This window comes from Pocillopora damicornis, chromosome 6, assembly GCF_964200805.1.
Source record: "Pocillopora damicornis chromosome 6, jaPocDami1.2, whole genome shotgun sequence".
Classification (NCBI taxonomy): Eukaryota; Metazoa; Cnidaria; class Anthozoa; order Scleractinia; family Pocilloporidae; genus Pocillopora; species Pocillopora damicornis.
In genome coordinates, this window is record NC_142675.1 from 24,709,915 (window position 1) to 24,729,303 (window position 19,389).

A 19,389-nucleotide genomic window follows, 5' to 3' on the forward strand; every position below is an offset into this window, starting at 1 on the left:
GTTCACAAATAGACACCGGAAATGGACACTCGAAAGGGGTAACTCCTACAAAGGATGTTTGTTCTGTAAACACACAAATAAGCAAGAATATTTCTAGGGATTTTTTTAACTTGCTTTTGAAGGTATAATGTCTATAGGTCGAAAACAAGTTCTGGCGGGATAAACGTGATCTAACAGTAATCCATTCGGCAGATTTGTTATCGCATTCTTTTCAATTTGTCTACAAGTTTGGTAACTAAGAGAGTTTTCATGACCATGACGCAGATAGTTAGTGCACACTCCGCACACTCCTTCCCTGGGTTTAGCTTTTTATGGCTGTTACGAAAGTCGTCACTAAGGACAAGTTTTCTTTGTTACAATACTGTCACGGAACCATCAGTTTCCGGAGTTAATTCGTCAAAATATCGTTAAAGAATCTTGTATTGTTCATCAATATAATCTCGACAACTCTAATGTGAAATTTTGAGAAGGATATGCATCAAAAAAGGGGATAGAGGTGGAAAAAAGAATTATGTTTTCGTTCCTAGAACACTGACGGTACTTGCTTTCGATCTAGGTTGAAATCAGAATTGTCAGTAATACTTATTACCTTCTTTCTTAAGCTTTGATCAGATTCAAGCTCGGAACTCAAAGCATGTCTAAAGAGGTCCAGAATGGTAAAACAGTATTTTACCACAATTGGCAGTAGTGTCGTGTCGCAGTCTAATTGGCCAATTTGCCGTTGTTAATAAGAGTATAGACAGTCCTACTCGCGTCAATGTGTCTCGCAATAGTCACCCACTGAAAGATTTACTTTGTTTCACGTAGATTCTGTGGTAAAAACATCGACGGTGGCTTGGCATGGTCTGTGCACTTATCGACAACAATGTTCGTCATCGAGTACAGGCCACGCTAAACCACTGTTAATTTGTTAAATTTACAAAATATATTTCATCACAAAAGTCATGGTTTTGTGCATTAAAGTTTATTTAACTATAAATCAATAACTATTTCAGATCGGTTACACCATCGTAAAAAATCAGCTTTAATGTGTCAATTTAACATTTCATTGAACAAGAAAATCTTTCATCTAAGAAAGCTATACTTTAAAGTCTAGGATGTCACCTTAAACGATTTAGACTCGTTATGCAAACGTCACGGTTCCTCATGTTGAAAGAGTACCACGGCCCGAGAAAAATTTCACCTCTTGTCGAGGCAGCAAAAAACTTGGACTCCTAATTCGTAACACTGATGGGAATTTTAAATTCGCTAAGGTAAATAAACTACCTCCGTTTTATCTACTGCTTCACGGGATTAAGTCCACCTTACGTCCAGGTAATTATTTACTACACTGTCTTTAGATGTAGGCTAAGCAAAAATTTGACTAGATATAATCTTGTTTCGCGTCGTTACACGCCAGGTAAAGACTCAACAATTCACAAGCACTAACTGTTTCCCAAGTATCTTTTTACCTATCTTTTTGTTGAAAGTTTTATCTACTTTTTTTAATCATATTTTTTCGTTTTTTATAATATCAGCTCTAACTGATTAACTGTACGTTGTCTCCGGAACTTATAAAAAAGGAAATCAAGTAGCAACTGATTCAACCGAGTCTTAAGTGCAAACTTGAAACACTACATCAAATTACTTCAATACGTAATCAATGAACATTTGCTATGGTAACCTATGTGTATTGCTTTTTTTTTTTAGCTGAGAATCTGCGTGACATCATCAAATATCTTACGACTAATATCATTACTTTTTTGGTATTGAATCTTGCTACAAAGGTTCCATTTGATGTTACGAACACTTCTCACAGAAGAAATAACGCATTCTGACACTAACTTTGACGAACCAGCTATTGTAGCTAGCGTGGCTCATTCTACGCAGTGTGATTTGTGTGATGAGCTTATTGAAGGCAACGTCGTTGTGACGTAAAAATCAGCCCTCCTTAGTGTTATCTCTAAATTACACAACCAAAAAAGGAGTTCTTAGTTCACATTGACATCATTACAAACGCGAGTTATTGTGAGTTTAACGCTAAAGCAACACGCCTACAGTGATCCGATAGCGGTGCACTGTAAACGCGCTTCTCTTTAGATCTAAGTTCATACACAGAGGGCTTCTTGTCTCAACATACACTCTGTGTTCTACCATAGAATGACTTGGGGTATATTGTAATCAATAGTAAGGATTTCCTCCCTTCGGAATGTTAATACCCGATGAGATCTTTGTTCTTCTTCCAAAGGTTTCAAAACAAAATTTTCTTGCGCTTTGTTCACGATATTGAACTGAAGGTGTATATTGAAGTGAAGGTGACGGTCTAACCCCCGCCGGGTTGTAATTAGATTAGCTTGGACTGCTTGGATTCGATGCCGGCGTAAACGATGAAGAATTTGGGGAATAGTTTGGGGAGCTTGGGCTGTACTTCGGGGATGATGGTGAGTACTGCGGCGAGGAGGGCGAGTACTGAGGAGAGGTTGGAGAATAGCGAGGAGAGGACGGAGAGTAAGTTGGAGAGGTAGGGGAATAAGTTGGAGAAGATGGGGTGTAAGAGAGGGAAGATGGAGAATACTTTGGGGACGAAGGAGAATAAGAAGGAGAAGAAGGCGAGTAAGTTGGTGATGTTGGGCTGTACTTTGGCGATGTAGGCGAGTAGCTGGGAGACGTTGGAGAATACTTGGGGGAAGATGGAGAATAAGACGGAGAAGATGGAGAGTAGGAGGGCGACTGAGGGGAGTAGCTGGGGGAAGTAGGCGAGTAGGATGGAGATGAGGGTGAATAGGAAGGAGAAGTGGGAGAGTAGGACGGCGAGGTAGGCGAATACGACGGTGAGGTCGGGCTGTAGCTGGGGGATGTCGGGGAGTAAGACGGGGAGGTTGGTGAATAGGATGGTGACGTGGGGGAATACGAAGGTGATGTTGGAGAATATGAAGGAGAAGTGGGAGAATATGAAGGAGAGCTTGGAGAATACGATGGCGAGGTAGGCGAGTAAGATGGCGAAGAAGGGCTGTAAGAAGGAGATGTGGGAGAATAAGATGGAGATGTTGGACTGTAAGATGGAGATGTTGGAGAATACGAAGGAGAAGTTGGAGAATAGGATGGTGAAGTTGGCGAGTAACTGGGACTTGCCGGTGAATATCCGGTTGATGGAGAACTGGGGGAATAACCAGGAGACGTCGGCGAATAAGACGGACTTGCCGGTGACATGGAAGGAGAGCTGGGCATAAATGCCGGACTCGCTGGAGAGTAGTTTGGACTTGCAGCCGCTGGACTAGGAATATACGGGCTACTGGGACCTGGTGACACCGGCGATTGTGGCTGCGGACTCCAAGCGGGGCTGTAACCTCCAGGGCTAAAGCCACTAGCTTCCGAAGCTGCCGGAGAGAATCCAGCAGCCCCTGGTGTCATGCCGCTGCCTAGTCCTGGACTCCACGCCTCGGTATAAGCGGGTGTGGCTCCCATGTTCCAAGGAGTCATCTGCGGTGACTTAGCTGTTGGAGATCCTGCAGCACCAAAGAACATTCCAGTGCCTGAAGCGGAAGACACACACGAGGTAAGCAACATCACAGCATACCAGTATTCTACTCTAAACGTCAGAATGCAGAAATGAGGTTATAGAGGAAGTTGTTAGGCGAGTCAAGAATAGTTGATTTTAACTACGACAAACTCCATAATCTGTGTTGCAGTGGCTACTTCATTTTTTGTATCGTGCAGAAGAGACCTCGCAAACCTAGTTTCAAATTACGTCTGCACAGGGAATTGTCCGAAGTGTGTTTAGAATTTTAGACATATTTAAAGTTTGTATATAGTTGTGTAGCTAGAAATTATTATATTTTAGTCCGTATTTTAATATATAATTGGAATTCTAGATATGTATATATATTGTAACAAGTGATAGCTAATTTTAACTTAACTTAATTTAACTTAATTTATTTGTAATTTTATTGGGAGTTCCCGATTAGAGGCCTCCTCCTCGGGCTGATTAGAAAATTTAGACACTTAAGCAAAGTTTATTGATCGATTGATTGATTAATAATAGACGGTGCAATCTTAAATCGAAGGCGATTTCATTACTGAACTACGTTTTAAAAAGCTAAAAATATAAGACAATTTGTTTTTCTCACCTGTCATAGGTCCGCCCATCATCCCAGGTCCCATAATATTTGTGGGGATCTCCATACCAAACTTACACTTCTCAGCATCTAACATCAGATCAAAGCAGCCTGTTCCAATGCGGGGGAGTTTCCCAAGAATCAAACACTCGCTGACACCCCGTATATTATCGTGCTCTGCATGCTGTGCGGCTTCCATTATTACATCAACCTGATCAAAACAAAGATTATCATAAATGAAAAGGGCTCCTTCAACGACATGACATTGGGGAGTTACACTATTATCGCCAAACGGCTTAGTGACTCAATAGGCAAGTTTTAACACTTGACACCCGATCATCAGTATGTACATTCCCCATACTGTTTCCTATAAATTTCCAAGGATGCTGACAAGGAGAATTTGTTCAACAATCCAGCCATGAGGACTTTGAAGACAATTCTGTTACTTGTTGTAATACAAGTCCAAAGCTTAGAAGATAGAGTATTAAATATTAGCCTGAGTTCTCACCGTTTCCTCAAAAGAACATCTCATAAGCGCTCCGACCTCCTGGCGATTGATACCGTGCCTTGTAATGGCCATGAGATGTCCTCGACACGTCATTATGTCACACAACAGGGCCAAGTGACGGTAGTTTACGTAAGAACCGTCAAAAGAGATAACATGGTTCATTTCACGTTCAACAGCCTTTCGCACAGCCTCGACTCCAAGCACCTGAAGTAGGCATGACATACAAATAAATTATAATCTGTAAGGTATACATGAACCATATCATAACCTTGTGTCGTATACATGGAGAGACGAAGCTAAAAATTTCATCAGGCTTTTGGTTTGTCTTCAAATACGGAAAATACATCAGAAATAATGCAATAAACTTGCTTCAAAATCAAATTTAACCACAAAACATCTTTAAATGGAACATGATCTACGAGTTACGCGGTTGGTACTAGCAAAGTAGACAGTTAACAAATCAAAATTCTTCAGGACTCACAGAAAATATTTCACAGATGTCATTGGATGTCGTACGCACGGGATCCACGTCTTTTTCACTGAGCACCTGAAGGTGATAGAATACATAAAATTATTTCAGAAATCACAAAACAAAAAAAAAAGACAAAACAAAAAAACAGAAGAATAAGGAGTTAGCTTGAAAAGGACAAGGTGAAGTGTTTTTACTTACCCTCATAAGCGCAACACCGTCAGTTTCCAGGATCCATTCAGCGATATGTTTAAACTCTCCTTCCTCTGTGATGGTGACTCGTTTCTTGTTGTCCTCGTGAGGCAGGTTCATGTACACTTTAGAGATGGATTCGATCCCCTGCAGGGTCATATCAGTCAGCATGTTGGCTTCAATGCAGCGTAAGAATACATCGTCATCCATCTTGTCCAGCTGTTCTTCCTCCTGAAAGAACAGGAAAAATTTAACATGTAGAATATGCCAAATACTCCGTTACTCTGTATCACAGCCCGGGTTTTATTTCAGCTCATTTTTTCTACTGCACTAGCTCTATAAGATTCCTTGAAGTTGTTTTTCTTTCTTCAAGCATACTTCTCAGCCGCATCAACCCAACAGCTTTTATTTGACAAGGGCAACTTGCCCGCTACAAACAAGCTCACAAGATGACACCTGCCACAGAAAACTTACAGCAGTATAGTTTTCCTTTCCTCGGTCCTTGTCGAGTCACTATCCTTAAAACTCGTTCTCAAGGCACTCTCTCTTCCTCAGAAGACCCTGGGAACAAGGTTGCGCGGCACTGGCAAAGGGAAGCTCGTCAAGAAAAAAAATTGTCAACGAAAGCTTGGTTTTGTAGATGTGAGTGTATCTTCGAGCATCGCACAAAATTCACTTCAAACATTGTAATGCGAGCTATTTTCAAATAACTTACGTCTTGGAACTTTCCATCGTCGTTGTTCATGATCCTTATACGCAAGACAAGTTTCTCTGCGTTGTCATCGTTAAAAATGCAGTTCAGATCATCACCAAAACCAAGATTTATCTTCTCAGAGATCTGTTCCATGGTGAGCTTCTTGTCCGTCATACGTTTACGATCGAGTTCAATACGCAAAAGCCATGGTGAGATCCGAGTCACGTCAAAGTCAGGCATTTCATAGTAAACATTAACAAAGTCCTGGTCTTCTGTTACTACTGTGTTCTGAGGGTCTGGGTCGTAATAAATTGCTGTGTTGGCTGTGACTTTACGCAACGTTGTGTGCTCCAAACGGCATAACACGTCCTGTGAAATACAAAGGAATACAAGTAAGTCCTGGTTCAAGGGTAGAAGTGTAAATTTTCCAAGTAAATACAAATAACTGTAATCAATTTTTCATGCCGTTAAAACTTGACTGAAAGAAAAGAACTCTTGATACCTTTGCCTTTTCAGCATCTCTGGCAGGTTGTCCCGTGAGGAACACCGTCAGGGATGGAGTTTTAGGTTTCTTGGACACGTTGATGATTTCTTTGAGCCGAGGAACACCAAGGGTTACGTTCTTGGCAGATACACCGGCATAGTGAAACGTGTTGAGGGTCATCTGCGTAGCAGGTTCACCGAGAGACTGAGCGGCCAAAGCACCAACCATTTCACCAGGTTTAACCTAAAAAAAAAAAGCACAAGGCAGCACGCATTTTAGGAGCAATGACGAGTTGCATGACAACTGTGTTATACTAAGATCATAGAAGGCACTCTCAAAACAATACACAGCTATGACTTCTCCCAAAGACACACGTTTACATTTGTTTGTTTTCAAAAATAACTGAAGTGGATATTGTATTAATCGGATATTGCATTAATCAACCGCTGTATTGTTGTACAAGAGCATAAGCCTCGCGGAAAACTATCAACTGGCAGCAAAGTCAAAACGAACGAACAGAACATGATTATCTCACCATGGACAGGTTGAAGCGAGTTTCAATTTCTCCCAGTAGCCACTCAAAAGCCTCTGATGACAAGTGAAACTCCTCAGCCACTCGCTTGGTACACAGAGTGGAACGAAGGAGAATGTTGAATAACAGAGTGGCGTTAAACTGTGCTTGTTTACTGATGTGATCCTCGCCATGAACAATTATTAATTTCTTGGACAACTCACGCACACCTTATGAACCAAAATGAAGAACATCACTAAAAACTACAAGACAACTTCATTACTTGGTTGAGAAAAATGTCAAATGACACTTCTTGAATTTTTACCACCTTAGTACAGTTCCGTCAATAAACAGTAGTTATTTGTTAAAATCATAATAATTATCCCTATACCTTCAACAACTCTGAGAGGGTGCAAATCACTCGGATTTCTATTGGTAAGATGAAAGGTCTTCCGTGCATTCCAGATCAAACGACCGAGATTTACTGGTAAAGCCACCTAAAATAAAATAAAACAAAAAAATCAGCCCTTTCAATTAAAGTTTTATCCTTTCAAAACATAGTTCATAATAAAAGATTACAAGACATCAGTTGGATGCCCTCATGCACCTTGGAGTTTCCTGAGGGAATGATTCTGCGAAGAATTTCTCGATCCTCTTGTAATTGATTGAACTCTGACTCAAGATCCTGAAGAGCTGTGTTACTGCTGCAAAGATCTCGCACTACATCTTCCTGTAGAAGACGGCGCAGACGCCTGATAAAGAAAATGAGAATACAATAAATCATTATATAACTAAAATTCAACTAATTTCGACCCTTCCAAGTCATTTCTTAGGAAAGCCCTTAATAACATCTTCCTCACTCATGCACAGGTGATTCAATGCTACTACAAAATTTGTGTTTGTTTCAGAGCCACTTTAATATGGCTCTTAATCTTATAGCATACATTGTAACCTTCCCAGGACTTAATCATTTCAGCACATGGTCAAAAAATATGCAGGAGTGAGACTTCTCACAACTAAAAAGGTGACTGTGTTTTGTGCTTGGTACGTATTGTTTTAAGGGTGACTCAGTACTACTCACCTTTCATTGGAGCAATCAAAGTGAAACTTTTTCTCAAAAGCTGAATTGGTTGGTTTTATGGTTGGCATATTCTGGAACTCGACTGCTGCACCATCCATTCCATCCTCACCATACCTCAACTGGATCATCTGATTGTTAGAGTTTCTGATTGTTCCGTCATACGCAACCATTAGCCCTTCCATGGCTTTGATCAAACGTCTCTGAATGTAACCTGAAAAAGGAATTCAAATACCATTCAAATCTATGATGAAAATCAACTGCTTAAATCAACAGATATTGTACATAATATATTATTACCAGTTTCACTAGTTTTAACAGCAGTATCAATCAATCCCTCACGGCCTCCCATGGCATGGAAGTAGAATTCTGTTGGAGTAAGGCCAGCAAGGTACGAATTTTCCACAAACCCTCTACTCTCTGGACCATAATCATCTTTAATGAAGTGTGGGAGTGTCCGATGGCGGAATCCAAATGGAATCCGTTTACCTTCAACGTTCTGCTGACCCACCACAGCAATAACCTAGACAAATTGTGAACAGTTAAGTTATGGTTGTGGCTAAGATGTCATGGTGACCTCCTCAGCATTGAGGAAATTGCAGTCATCCTTTGTTACTACACCCTAACATCAGTATGCTTATTCTTCAAACTGTTCTCTACATATTTCCTCAGGTACTTACAAGGTGAATTCATCCAACAAACAAGACTTTCTTAAGTTTGCGAACATTTCTTTTACTCTCAGAACCTTAAAGTGTGATGTGGGGATGATATTGTAAGCGGAAATCAGATGCTAGATACTATTAGTGGTTAAAGGGTTGTTCAAATTTACTGACCTGTGAAATGTTGATCTTGGAGCCTTTGGAACCAGACACCACCATAGCCTTGAAATTGTTGTATTCTGACAAGCTCTTCTGAGCACTTCCTCCAGTTTTGTCACGACAGTCATTGAGGATACGGTTCACTTGATTCTCAAAAGTCTGTCGCAGTGTGTTACCTGGCGTGGGCTCAAGATCATTATTGTGAGCTTTCTCAATCACCTCAATCACCTCCGCCTGAAGAATTCCAACATATGTGAAAACTTTGTTATCCACAAGTCAAGGTAATTCGAAGAATTTGGATTTGAAGTGTCTTTAAACGCACCACATTCAAATGTTCATAGTTCAAACAATTTCATTTAAAATTTACCATAAAGCTCACAAAGAAATTTAACAGTTATTAACCATGGAAGCACATACTGATCCACATTTAGTTACCTTGGCTTTCTTTGTCTGTCGCTGAATTTCATCATAAGTTTCATTATCAGCAATGCAATCACCAATACCAATACTGTGTCCTTCAATCAAAGTCCAGTTGTTCACAACAGTCTGGATGTTCCCATAAAACATGCGCGCCACCTCATGCCCCAATTCTACTGCCACGATGTGGACCAAACTTCCTGACGAAGTTCCGAGGGATTTTTTGCATAAGATGCCAGAGATAAGCTCACCATGCTCAATGAGAACCTACAAAGAGGATATATCAATCAATCTTAACCCTAGTAAATAGTAACCTCTTTTAACTCCCTCTTAACAACACCCAAAGAATCACAGTTCAAGCGAAATTTGCCTCAAACCACCTGGACTACAACAAACTTGATCTGTATACCAAATTCTTTAACTTTGCTACACATGTTTGAGCCCAAACAAAAAAAAAATGGGCTGTACTTAGTTCACTTTTGAGCTCCATGTATTATTGCTAACTGTTGATCTGATGTAAAAATAACTGGAACAGTTGTTATCATACTGAGTAGAAATAAACAAGTGCATGATTTTTATATTTGATTTAAAATTAAGAAAAAGAATCCTTATTTCACCAAATTTATTATAGATTCATATGCAACTGCAGGACACAGGACAGTGTAAATATTCCAAATGTTTGTGAAGACGAGTAACATACCTTAGTGTCTCCAGGTGAAATATGTTTATATGGACCACTATCTTCATCATCTGGGTGGGTACTGTGTGTACGGATCATATTGACATTTCCTGGAATAATCATACTGAAGATCTGTTTCCCTGTCCATAATGGCTGAGGCTTGAGAATGGCAGGCTGTATCAGCTTACCATCCCAATCAGGGATCCACATCATGAGGTTCATCATGGCATCCTGAAAATAAAAAAAATTTAAAAAAAAAGGTTCCTCAATTTCAGAAATGAAACAGGTTACAAATGTGAATTGAAGCTCTCTAAACTAGGTGCAAAGTTACATATTTCAGCTGAATCCCTAGCAACTCAAACTTTCCCAAAGCTGGAAGTGATTTTTTTGTCTTTTACTGAACAATTTACCCTCACTAATTTGACCCTCTGATATTTGAAGCCTTTTCTTCCTCCCATCAAAGATCAGAGTTATAAGTAAGGTATGAAAGAATTATTAATTTTAGTAAATCCATCTCATCCAAATGTATACAATAAGTGAGTTGAAATTGAGGGCAACTTGCCTTTAATTGTTTCAATACTATGCCCTCTTTACTGATAGTAGACGAAAATGCCTAGGTAACATTGAAGAGGTAAGACTTAATTTTCTTCTAAATAAACTTGTGACGATAACAGAAAATCTTGTAGATGTGAGAAAATTGTCCCTTGCAATGCTATCCAACTGACATAGAGATCAAAGACTAGCTGCACTATGGCATCTAGGCTGACAATCAGAAGGCAAAGATGCACCACAGAGAGGTATATTGATCTCACACACTCATGACTCAAGCATTCCCAATCTGCAGCTTAGCGCTGTTGGGCAACTGCCAACACACTTAAGCAGTGTTACAGGGCAAGCCTGTAAACAATGCAGAAGAATGTCATTGTTTTGCCCCAGGAATGGATCTAAGGAAGTGTGTCACCATTTTTCATAAACTTATGAGGAGAACAATCTTCTAACTTACATAATATCTAGAGCCCAACAATGGCTCTACCATGATGCCATGCATCAGTATGTTTAAGAGACAAACCTTTTCCAGAAAAACATCTCTTTTGGTGAATCTTCTGACAGCCATCAAAGAATCCTGCACTATTCCCATGACAGGTTTATTGGACTGTGGTGTAACAATGTTCCTTGGCACCATCATGATCTCAGTGATTTCAGCACGTGCCTCGAGGGACTGAGGTACATGTAAGTTCATCTCATCACCATCAAAGTCAGCATTATATGGTGTGGTAACACTGATATATAAGGGCAGAGATCTTATCAGCAACCACAAGCTATTTATATCATTCTCTTTTGTAACTTATGCTAGCATTTTTAACTGTGTTTAATCAAATACTATTGAGCAAACTCAGCAACAAAGGTTAGGCAAGTCTAAGGATTATGACTAGTAACACCTATCAACTGGCTGCACAAAATTAGGTTCTTTGGGGATGATAGACATTGAAATTACAATACATTTTTGCACAACAATGCAAAAATATTTCTTGACACTTAAAAACAAACACATAAACATTGCCCCATTGAGAGAGACTTATGATCAGCAATATTTCCTGAATACTAGTTATCACCTGAGATTAAGTCTGAATGTTGACCAAGGCAGGATTTTAACTCTGTGTCCCATCATAGACATTTTGTGAAGAGTGGGTTGTCGATTGAAAATGATCACATCATCATCTCTGATGTGTCTTTCCACCTTAAATTTCAAATAAAATAATAAGCTTCTATGTCTGGAGAAATTTAACTTCATTACAACAAGTCTTCGGCTGGCCATGTTGGATGTCAAAGTCTAACAACTGTCAGAGTTACATTTCATTAATTAAAAAAGTACCTGAAATGAAACTCTGTCTAGAGGCAATCATAGAATTGTTGTATTTCACACACAAATATTGAAAGATAATGGTGTATAACAAAGACTGCTCAAACCTACCTTGTAACCAAACTGAAGATGGAGATCACTTGGTTTGGGGTGGAACCTGAGATCAATACGCTCTCCATTGTCTCTGATGATGTACTTAGCACCTGGATATTGGTTGTTTCCTCGGCGCACAAGTTCTTGCATGCTACAGAAAAGACAACAAGTGTGAACTTGAAATACCAAAACATCTCCTTCATGAAAAATTAAATACTTTGAGGATGATACAGTACATGACGATACAGGAAAATACATGTTAGAAAAGGCTTACTGACTTTGGTTTGCATCACTCTTGCCCTAATAGTGCTAAAATTTCATTGCCTGACATTCCCATGTTTATGATGGAATTCAGTCTTATTACACATAGAATGGGCTGAACTTATTTTAAATACTAACCTGTCAATGTTGAATGGTGTGACAATCTCAGGGAAACTAAGATTCTGAGCAATGGTACGTGGAACGCCAACCTGATCAATGGACAAGTTTGGGTCTGGAGTAATGACAGCACGAGCTGAAAAGTCAACTCTTTTTCCCATCAAATTTCCTCTGATACGGCCTTCTTTACTCTTCAGTCTCTGTTTCACTGATTTCAATGGACGTCCAGACTTTTGCATGGCCTTCAATGAGACAGTGTAAAGTTCTGATTAGCACTATAGTTCCAACTATAGTGCTTTGTAATTCAATGTACCACACAAGAGGGAGGGCTTGTTGTGGCAAATACAAGCCAAACTATGATAAAATTGAAAAATTTCCTTATCTACAAAAAATGTGCTATCTTACCCTGGGCAGACCAGGGATTTCATTGTCTATAAGTGTTGCCACATGATACTGGAGCATTTTAGTGTCTTCTGCAATGATGTGCGCTGCAGCACCATTAAGTTCATTTCTCCGAAGATTACCATTTGCCTTCACAACATCTGACAGCTTGTGGGTTAAGTCATCCTGGAAGAAGGTAGACAACCAAAAACTTATCAATTACATTAACAACACAAAATCAAAGAAGCCACAATGTAGGAAGCTAGGGAAAAGCAGCTGGTTATTGCAATAATATCAAAAACCTCAATATTATTAAACAATTTTAACTTTCTCTGCATTTTTTTTTTTATTCTGCACAAAAGATCTTACAGGATCAAACTGAGGTTGACCTAATATCAAAACACATTACCTGACTACGAGCAGAACCACTCATAACAATGGAAGGTCTTACAGCCAAAGGTGGAACTGGAAGAACGGTCACAATCAACCAATCAGGACGTGCAAACTTGGGGTTCATTCCTAGAATCTCACATTCCTCATCAGAAATTCTTTTAAATATTTCATGCACACGCTCTGCTGTGAGTGGAATCTTTTTCTCCTGTGAGTCTTCATTCACCTCTTTCCATTCCGCAGTAAGATCAAGACCACTTCTTCTGATCTGTGGCTGGTTTCTACCACATCCACCATGACTCTATCAAAATGAAATTGGTAAAAGAATGTGACATGTTAACCTCTTACTCACAAGAACTGACTTGCAATTCTCTTTATATATGCAGCTGCTTTATACTTCCTTATTACTCAAGCCAACCAAATCTTACTGATATCGTCCTCTGTATTAAATTTTTGCTGAATATGTATTAACATGTATCATACTCTAACATGAGCTTACCTAATAAAAAAATTACAATCTGATACCTTGAAACATAGTTTAACACAAACTAGGTTAAAATTCCAAAACAATTGAGACAGCATATCAGAGTAAAAATAAAAGATAAGCTTACCATCTTTTTCTCCGCCTCATCCAAGTCTACGGACTGTTGTTTATCATCAACAACATCACCACCTTCACAGATTTTTTTACCTTTGCACAAGTCATAGATGTGTTGTAGACGCTTACTTGGTTGATCACGAGACTTTGATACAATTTCTTTCACTTTAGGATTGTTCTAAGTAACAATAGCATTACCACCATTAGCAGATTTTCATGGATTTTTTTAAAAAATTTCCATTTATTTTCTTTCTACTGTAAAAATTCAGCCATTAATGAGAAATTGTAACAAAAACTTAAATTTTTCCTTTAATGCAACAGTCCTGATCTCAACCCGAAGTGTTTCCTAGATATATGAAAACAGATCTATTTTTCCTTTTCAACAAAAGTTAAATGATTTTAGATAATCAAATGGACACCTTTGAGTAAAAAGAATTAAATAAATCCCAGATTCAAGTAAAAAAAAATTATTCTGAACAAGATAAATTAGAAAAAAGATTTATGAGAAAATCAATATTCCAGATGTCGAGCTATTTCTAGCCACACTACCACGGCTGGGGAGATACCCTCGCCCCATTCCTTCAGCCGAGCGGCCGGCCATGAATGCAGACGAAGCAAGATTGCCTTTCTTACCCCGTCGACAAGGAGTTTTGAGCAATAGAAGCAAACGCATCTCAAACATTTGATTATCATCTTGTAGAAGCCGACGTGAAACACCGGTTTTGCCAGCTCTATGTGTCCGAAGTGACCGGGACATTCGGTCATATTTCCGGCGCAAGTTTGGCAACGAGAGAAACGGTCGATTGTTCCTTGTCGAGGATCCATTAAACCACCTAGCTTCGGCTTTCCTCCCTCCATCGTTTCGGAGTATTTCACGCCGCCTTCGGTAGTAACTGACATTTGTTTCTGTTTAAATATAAAAAATAAGTACTCAGAACTACTACACGTAACAAAGTCGACATGAAACATCACTTTTCGTACGTAAAACACGCGCAAGAACCCTTGCATTTGACCTTTCGTGAGTATCGACGAAGAACGTGTCGGAACAAGAAAACTTTTAAATACGGTTTTAACTTGATTGAAATTTATTGAAAGTTTACTCACTATTTCATCTGGACTCAGTACACCAAACTGCACCAGTTTCACGTCCCGTAAGGGAGCTGGTGACCCAGACGCGAAAGCCATCTCTTTGCTTCAACAAGATGGCCGAAGTGATGAGGTAATTGCTGAAACGTTTTCACTTTCTTGCAAAAGATTCTCTCTCTTAGAACGACCTCAATTCCTCAGCGACGGTAGGAGTCCCGTGAATTCGTTAATTTCGTTTGTTTTTGTTCAGTAATTTGTCACCTTCTCCCACGTTTTTCACGAAGGATTTGAGCGATAGAACCTTAGTTCCTTTGTCCATCGCCGATTGAAGCGCCCCAGAAGCGCTTCTTCTACTTCACCAATAATCTCACCTTGTATTTATAGTCCATCTGAGATATGCGGGGTGCACCCAGATTCTTCAGGGCTAACTGTTGCATTGTGGGAGTGACGTACCCATCACAACCTTGCGCTGGGGGTAGGGGATAGCAATATTTTTGGCTTACTTACGCGTAACTTTACTATTTTTTAAATGAAGTCATTTTGCTTTTCGTTTGTGAGAATTTAAATTGATATAACAGCCATCAAATTTGTCAACTGAATGTTACTATTTCAATTTGATTCAGTAGTGAAGGACGTTTATTCTTCATAATTTCTTCCAGTTTTAAACAAACCATTGACATTGTCAGTAACGAGTTAAAATTTCTCCCAAAGTTTGTTCAGGGTTGGCTGGGTTTCAACACAGATGAGGAGAAACACAAACTTATGAACAACTTTAAAATAAAAGTGCTTTATTAACATTTTTCCTTATGCACAACTGTTAATGCAGCAGAGATTGATCCTTGACATAAAATTGTGTATCAGCAAGAGACAAAAGCAACATCATCGCCTCATCACAAGGAATTGAAGACATTTCAAATCAAGCCCTAAATAGATTAGTATATCCACCAAAAATCCGGACAATTCTGAATACTTTCAAAAATAATGTTGTCACTTCAATTTATGGAACAAATGATGTGCCACCTGTAAAAAATAATATTAAAATCATTATAAATTATGTAAATATGCAACATTGAAACATAGTGAGAAACAAGGAAATGTAAATGTAGTACAGAACAATATAGCCGATGAAGTGAATGTTATTTAGCTTGTAACTACATCTGATGGTCAAAGTTTAGTCTGAGTTTGATCTAGTACAATAGCTTATTTGCTTGAACTTCACTGCTAGAAGATTCAATACACCTATTCGAGGTAACAATTCATGGATACCAGAAGAATAGATTCACTGACACTTTTAAGAGGAATGAAGGAAAGGCAGATCAGCATTTCAACTACTTACAAGTTTCTGCTTTGAAAAAACACATTAAATTGCCTTTTAAATTAAAAAAATGCATGTCTTGTTCTCATTTGGTGCCTGTTTCATTTATATAGAGATCTTCAAAGAAAAAAGGTAAATTTTCATCATCCAACTTCTGACTTAAACATTCCTGTGTTACCAGATTATATGTATGTTCCCTACTAATTGTCTTAAGAAAGCTGGAGCAAGAGAAGTGACATAAGACACCCACAAGGATTAAACTCATAGATCTTTAACTTTGCTTTCTCTCTCATTCCAGACTTCTTAATGCAACTCAAAAGGAATAAAATCTGGCAGTTGTGGAAAGTTGAATTGAGAAATCCCTCTTAACCAAATCATACTTATTCTTAAAATTTCGGCACAAAAATTTGCATGGAAGCCCCCCCCCCAAAAAGTTGAAATTGAGAGAAATGAATAAAATTTCTTCATCACTGAGCACTACTGTCTAGCTGGATATGTTCTGATTCAAATTATCTGTTTTAGTCCAAAGTTTTAAAACTAGTTGAATTTATTTTTTATTTATCACAGATTTCCATAATAAATCTGGGACAAAGAAGAGTTGGTGTGAAAATCTTTGAATAAGAAAATTTGAACCAGAACAAATACAAGTTCATTTTATATTAGAGCTTGCAATCTGTAGGTGAGACAATAAAATTACACAAAATGAGCTACTGGACTTGAAAGCAACCTCAACAAGACTTTCAGAAATATCCAATTTTCCACATCCCACTTACACAGTGATCTGCGCACTCCATAAAATCAAAGAGTTCTTGTACACAGGTTTCCTCCGTACTTGATTTACTGCCAACACGCTGATTACAGGTATCCAGTTCTAGTTTAGCTTTGGCACATTTTGGATTCTCATTACACCCCTCAAGAATTTTTTCCCTGGGATCCTCTAGTTCCTCCTCATCTTCTTCTTCATCATCATCATCTCCACCATCACCGGCAGGCTCTTCAGCCTCTTCGCCTTCATCTTCTGGGTCAGAATCCTCAACCTTCAGGAAAAAAAACAATAACAAACAAGTTATAATGCCATAGTTGCACTAATGAGAGTGGTCTTGAAAAGGACTGCAGCGAGTGCCAGTGAGAGATGTTTCAACTACCAGATTCAGATGCCACATGTCAGAGTCAAGTGCAGAGTTGTTTGTCAATCAAACCTTACAGCCCTAGTTTATGAAAAGTAGTAACAGATGGTCAGTTTTAGTGTTAGCTTTTGGCTGAAAACCCAAGCCACTGAAGCCTGAATATTTCTTATTATCATTCACCTGTCATAAAGTGTGTCAACAACAGAAATTAAATATACTATCAAATGTTTATAACCCCCATTAGAAGGGTTTATTGTAGAGAACTCTTACTATCATCAGCTTGATCTAAGATGCCTACAAAACAACTACCCATGTCATGATTTACAACTGCTGTGTGTGATTTTCCCTCATACTATTTGAACTAAGGGCTAAAGATGAAAGGCTGAAAACCTCACTAAGAGTCTTAAGTCATATTTGACTAAAATAGAATACTAATGCAAATCATGTTTGAGCAATAAATATCTTAAATGATGTTATGTACGACAGATACGACAAAATATAATCACCTCTTGTATGCACTGTAATCCTAGTTATTTTGTAATTAATAATCTGAACATACCCCCGTCTGAAGGAAAATTACATTCAACCATCAAATTACTGATGGCAAGATACACCCCGTTTCTGTATAATTACGAAAGATCGTAATAAAGACCATCGATACCTTTAACATTCCCGCTTTAATGGCAACATCTGATTGTGAGAAATATTGTTCTCAAAGATAAATTTTTCAAGCGAGACGAGTTAACGGATTCGCATTTTCACGAAAGCGTCTCGATTTCACCTATTAAGAGCATAAGTTCATCAAGAGTTTACTGCATTGCCTCATAGCATTTTCTGACCACGTGAGGTAAGTCAAGCAAGTTGTAGCTATCTGTCCATGACCAATCTTTGATCACTTCTCTTCAAGCGACTGTCGTAGTCGGGTAACCACGTTTAAACATGCGCTGTATATCGCGTTTTATGAGATATTTATCATTTTTAATAAAAGGAGAATATTTGGAAACTTTTATTACCTTTTCTAAGACGACTGTGCTTCCAAGAAGCGCTTTTTCTTCGTCTAAACCCATATTTTCACGCAATATTCTTACACCGGTCCGCCGGGAAGCTACAATCGTGGACTCTCAAGCTTAGCAGTCGAGCCTCGTAACTTTGTAGCCACGCTGTGCCTGAAAAGAATCCTGGGAATAATCGTCAAGCGGTTTGCCTCTGAAAGGAAACAAAAACAAACTGCAAGTGGCAGTTCAGACAAAAATTTAAAAGTAAATTGGCCGCTGTAGAGAGCCTCTGCGCCTGACGTTTCCAGCGTTAAACATTCGCAATAATGAATGACGCTCGAAACTTCAGCTTTAGATACTATAAGGTGGCCAATTTAAATTATCAACTCAGTTTATAAACCAAATTATTATTTATAAAAACTGGATCATTGGATCTTGCCATTCAAGAGTTTTTATTGGCTTAGCCATCATGAGTTATGAGCCATTATACCATAGGCGTGCATGAAGACGAGTTAAACCAGAACTGTTTTTGTACATTGTAACATTCCGTTTGTTCTTACAAATTAAAGTTGGGAAGATCTATCAATATATTGGGGCATTTCAATTATTCTACTCGTGCTTGTCGGATATGAAATGATTATAACCAACTCGGCCCTACGGCCCTCTTTATTTATTAGCTGAAGTAGGGCAGTATGTACCCCTAAAACGAAAAAAAGAATGGTTTTTGGATCCGCTCTGGATTGAAAACGGTGAACATAATTTGATCATTATGACCACACTGCAATAAAGACTTAAAAACTATCGTTTAGAGTAGCCTGTTGTTAAAAAAAAATGAGATGTAGAGGTGTAAATTGAGTTGATTGGGAGGGGAAAAATTGTTAATTACTTGCGGCGAAACGATTCAATCTTGAAAACTCGCCTTAGTGCCCTGTCAGATAAAGGAAATCTGATTGTATCCGCTTTTCAAATGAGCTAAAACAACACGACAAAAGATATTGTCCATGATAATACATGTTTGCTTAAAATAGACTATTTAATGTTTGAAATTTGAGAATCGTTGGCTTTAAGGTAAAAAGAAATCACTAACACCAGAAAAAAAATTGAGCCAACTTTTGAAAGTAAAGGATATCTGATTCAGTTTTGTCATACTAGAAAACTAAAGGAGACTCAGTTGCACAAAGAAGCTTTTAGATCTCTATCTGACAACAAAAGAAATGTGAT

General features: G+C 38.6%; 2 protein-coding genes and 1 non-coding gene across 3 annotated transcripts; all 3 read right to left on the bottom strand.

Annotated features, from left to right (window-relative positions):
- Positions 1-948: 948 nt before the first annotated feature.
- On the bottom strand, positions 949-15,122 carry LOC113676307 (DNA-directed RNA polymerase II subunit RPB1). Its single transcript, XM_027192957.2, has 24 exons — positions 14,750-15,122; positions 14,279-14,551; positions 13,659-13,823; positions 13,067-13,348; positions 12,682-12,843; positions 12,298-12,518; positions 11,917-12,049; positions 11,558-11,682; positions 11,014-11,224; positions 9,966-10,175; positions 9,284-9,532; positions 8,864-9,082; positions 8,331-8,553; positions 8,034-8,244; positions 7,560-7,704; positions 7,344-7,449; positions 6,977-7,182; positions 6,460-6,684; positions 5,979-6,326; positions 5,273-5,494; positions 5,084-5,149; positions 4,603-4,806; positions 4,107-4,305; positions 949-3,512 (listed from the first exon to the last, which is right to left on the bottom strand). The coding sequence occupies exons 1-24, from the start codon at positions 14,828-14,830 to the stop codon at positions 2,329-2,331; spliced, it is 5,670 nt and encodes a 1,889-aa protein (XP_027048758.2). The 5' UTR covers positions 14,831-15,122; the 3' UTR covers positions 949-2,328.
- On the bottom strand, positions 10,641-10,903 carry LOC113676362 (small nucleolar RNA SNORA53). The gene has a single exon (XR_003446693.2). It is a non-coding gene; the product is annotated as a small nucleolar RNA SNORA53 (small nucleolar RNA).
- Positions 15,123-15,502: 380 nt separating the features above from the next.
- On the bottom strand, positions 15,503-18,363 carry LOC113676308 (cytochrome b-c1 complex subunit 6, mitochondrial). The gene is made up of 3 exons (XM_027192958.2): positions 18,187-18,363; positions 16,820-17,083; positions 15,503-15,751 (listed from the first exon to the last, which is right to left on the bottom strand). Exons 1-3 carry the CDS (start codon positions 18,238-18,240, stop codon positions 15,719-15,721), a joined length of 351 nt encoding a protein of 116 aa, XP_027048759.2. The 5' UTR covers positions 18,241-18,363; the 3' UTR covers positions 15,503-15,718.
- Between the last annotated feature and the right edge of the window lie 1,026 nt (positions 18,364-19,389).

Bases quoted from the DNA above. Each gene is read 5' to 3' on its own strand.
- LOC113676308 (XM_027192958.2), bottom strand. From the start codon at position 18,240: ATGGGTTTAGACGAAGAAAAAGCGCTTCTTGGAAGCACAGTCGTCTTA. The intron at 17,084-18,186 runs GTAATAAAAGTT...TTTTTCCTGAAG, and splicing joins GCACAGTCGTCTTAGAAAAG to GTTGAGGATTCTGACCCAGA. The intron at 15,752-16,819 runs GTAAGTGGGATG...TATTTTTTACAG, and splicing joins TGGAGTGCGCAGATCACTGT to GTGGCACATCATTTGTTCCA.
- LOC113676307 (XM_027192957.2), bottom strand. From the start codon at position 14,830: ATGGCTTTCGCGTCTGGGTCACCAGCTCCCTTACGGGACGTGAAACTG. The intron at 12,844-13,066 runs GTAATGTGTTTT...ACCTTCTTCCAG, and splicing joins GTGGTTCTGCTCGTAGTCAG to GATGACTTAACCCACAAGCT. The intron at 7,705-8,033 runs GTGAGTAGTACT...TTTCTTTATCAG, and splicing joins TTTGATTGCTCCAATGAAAG to GCGTCTGCGCCGTCTTCTAC.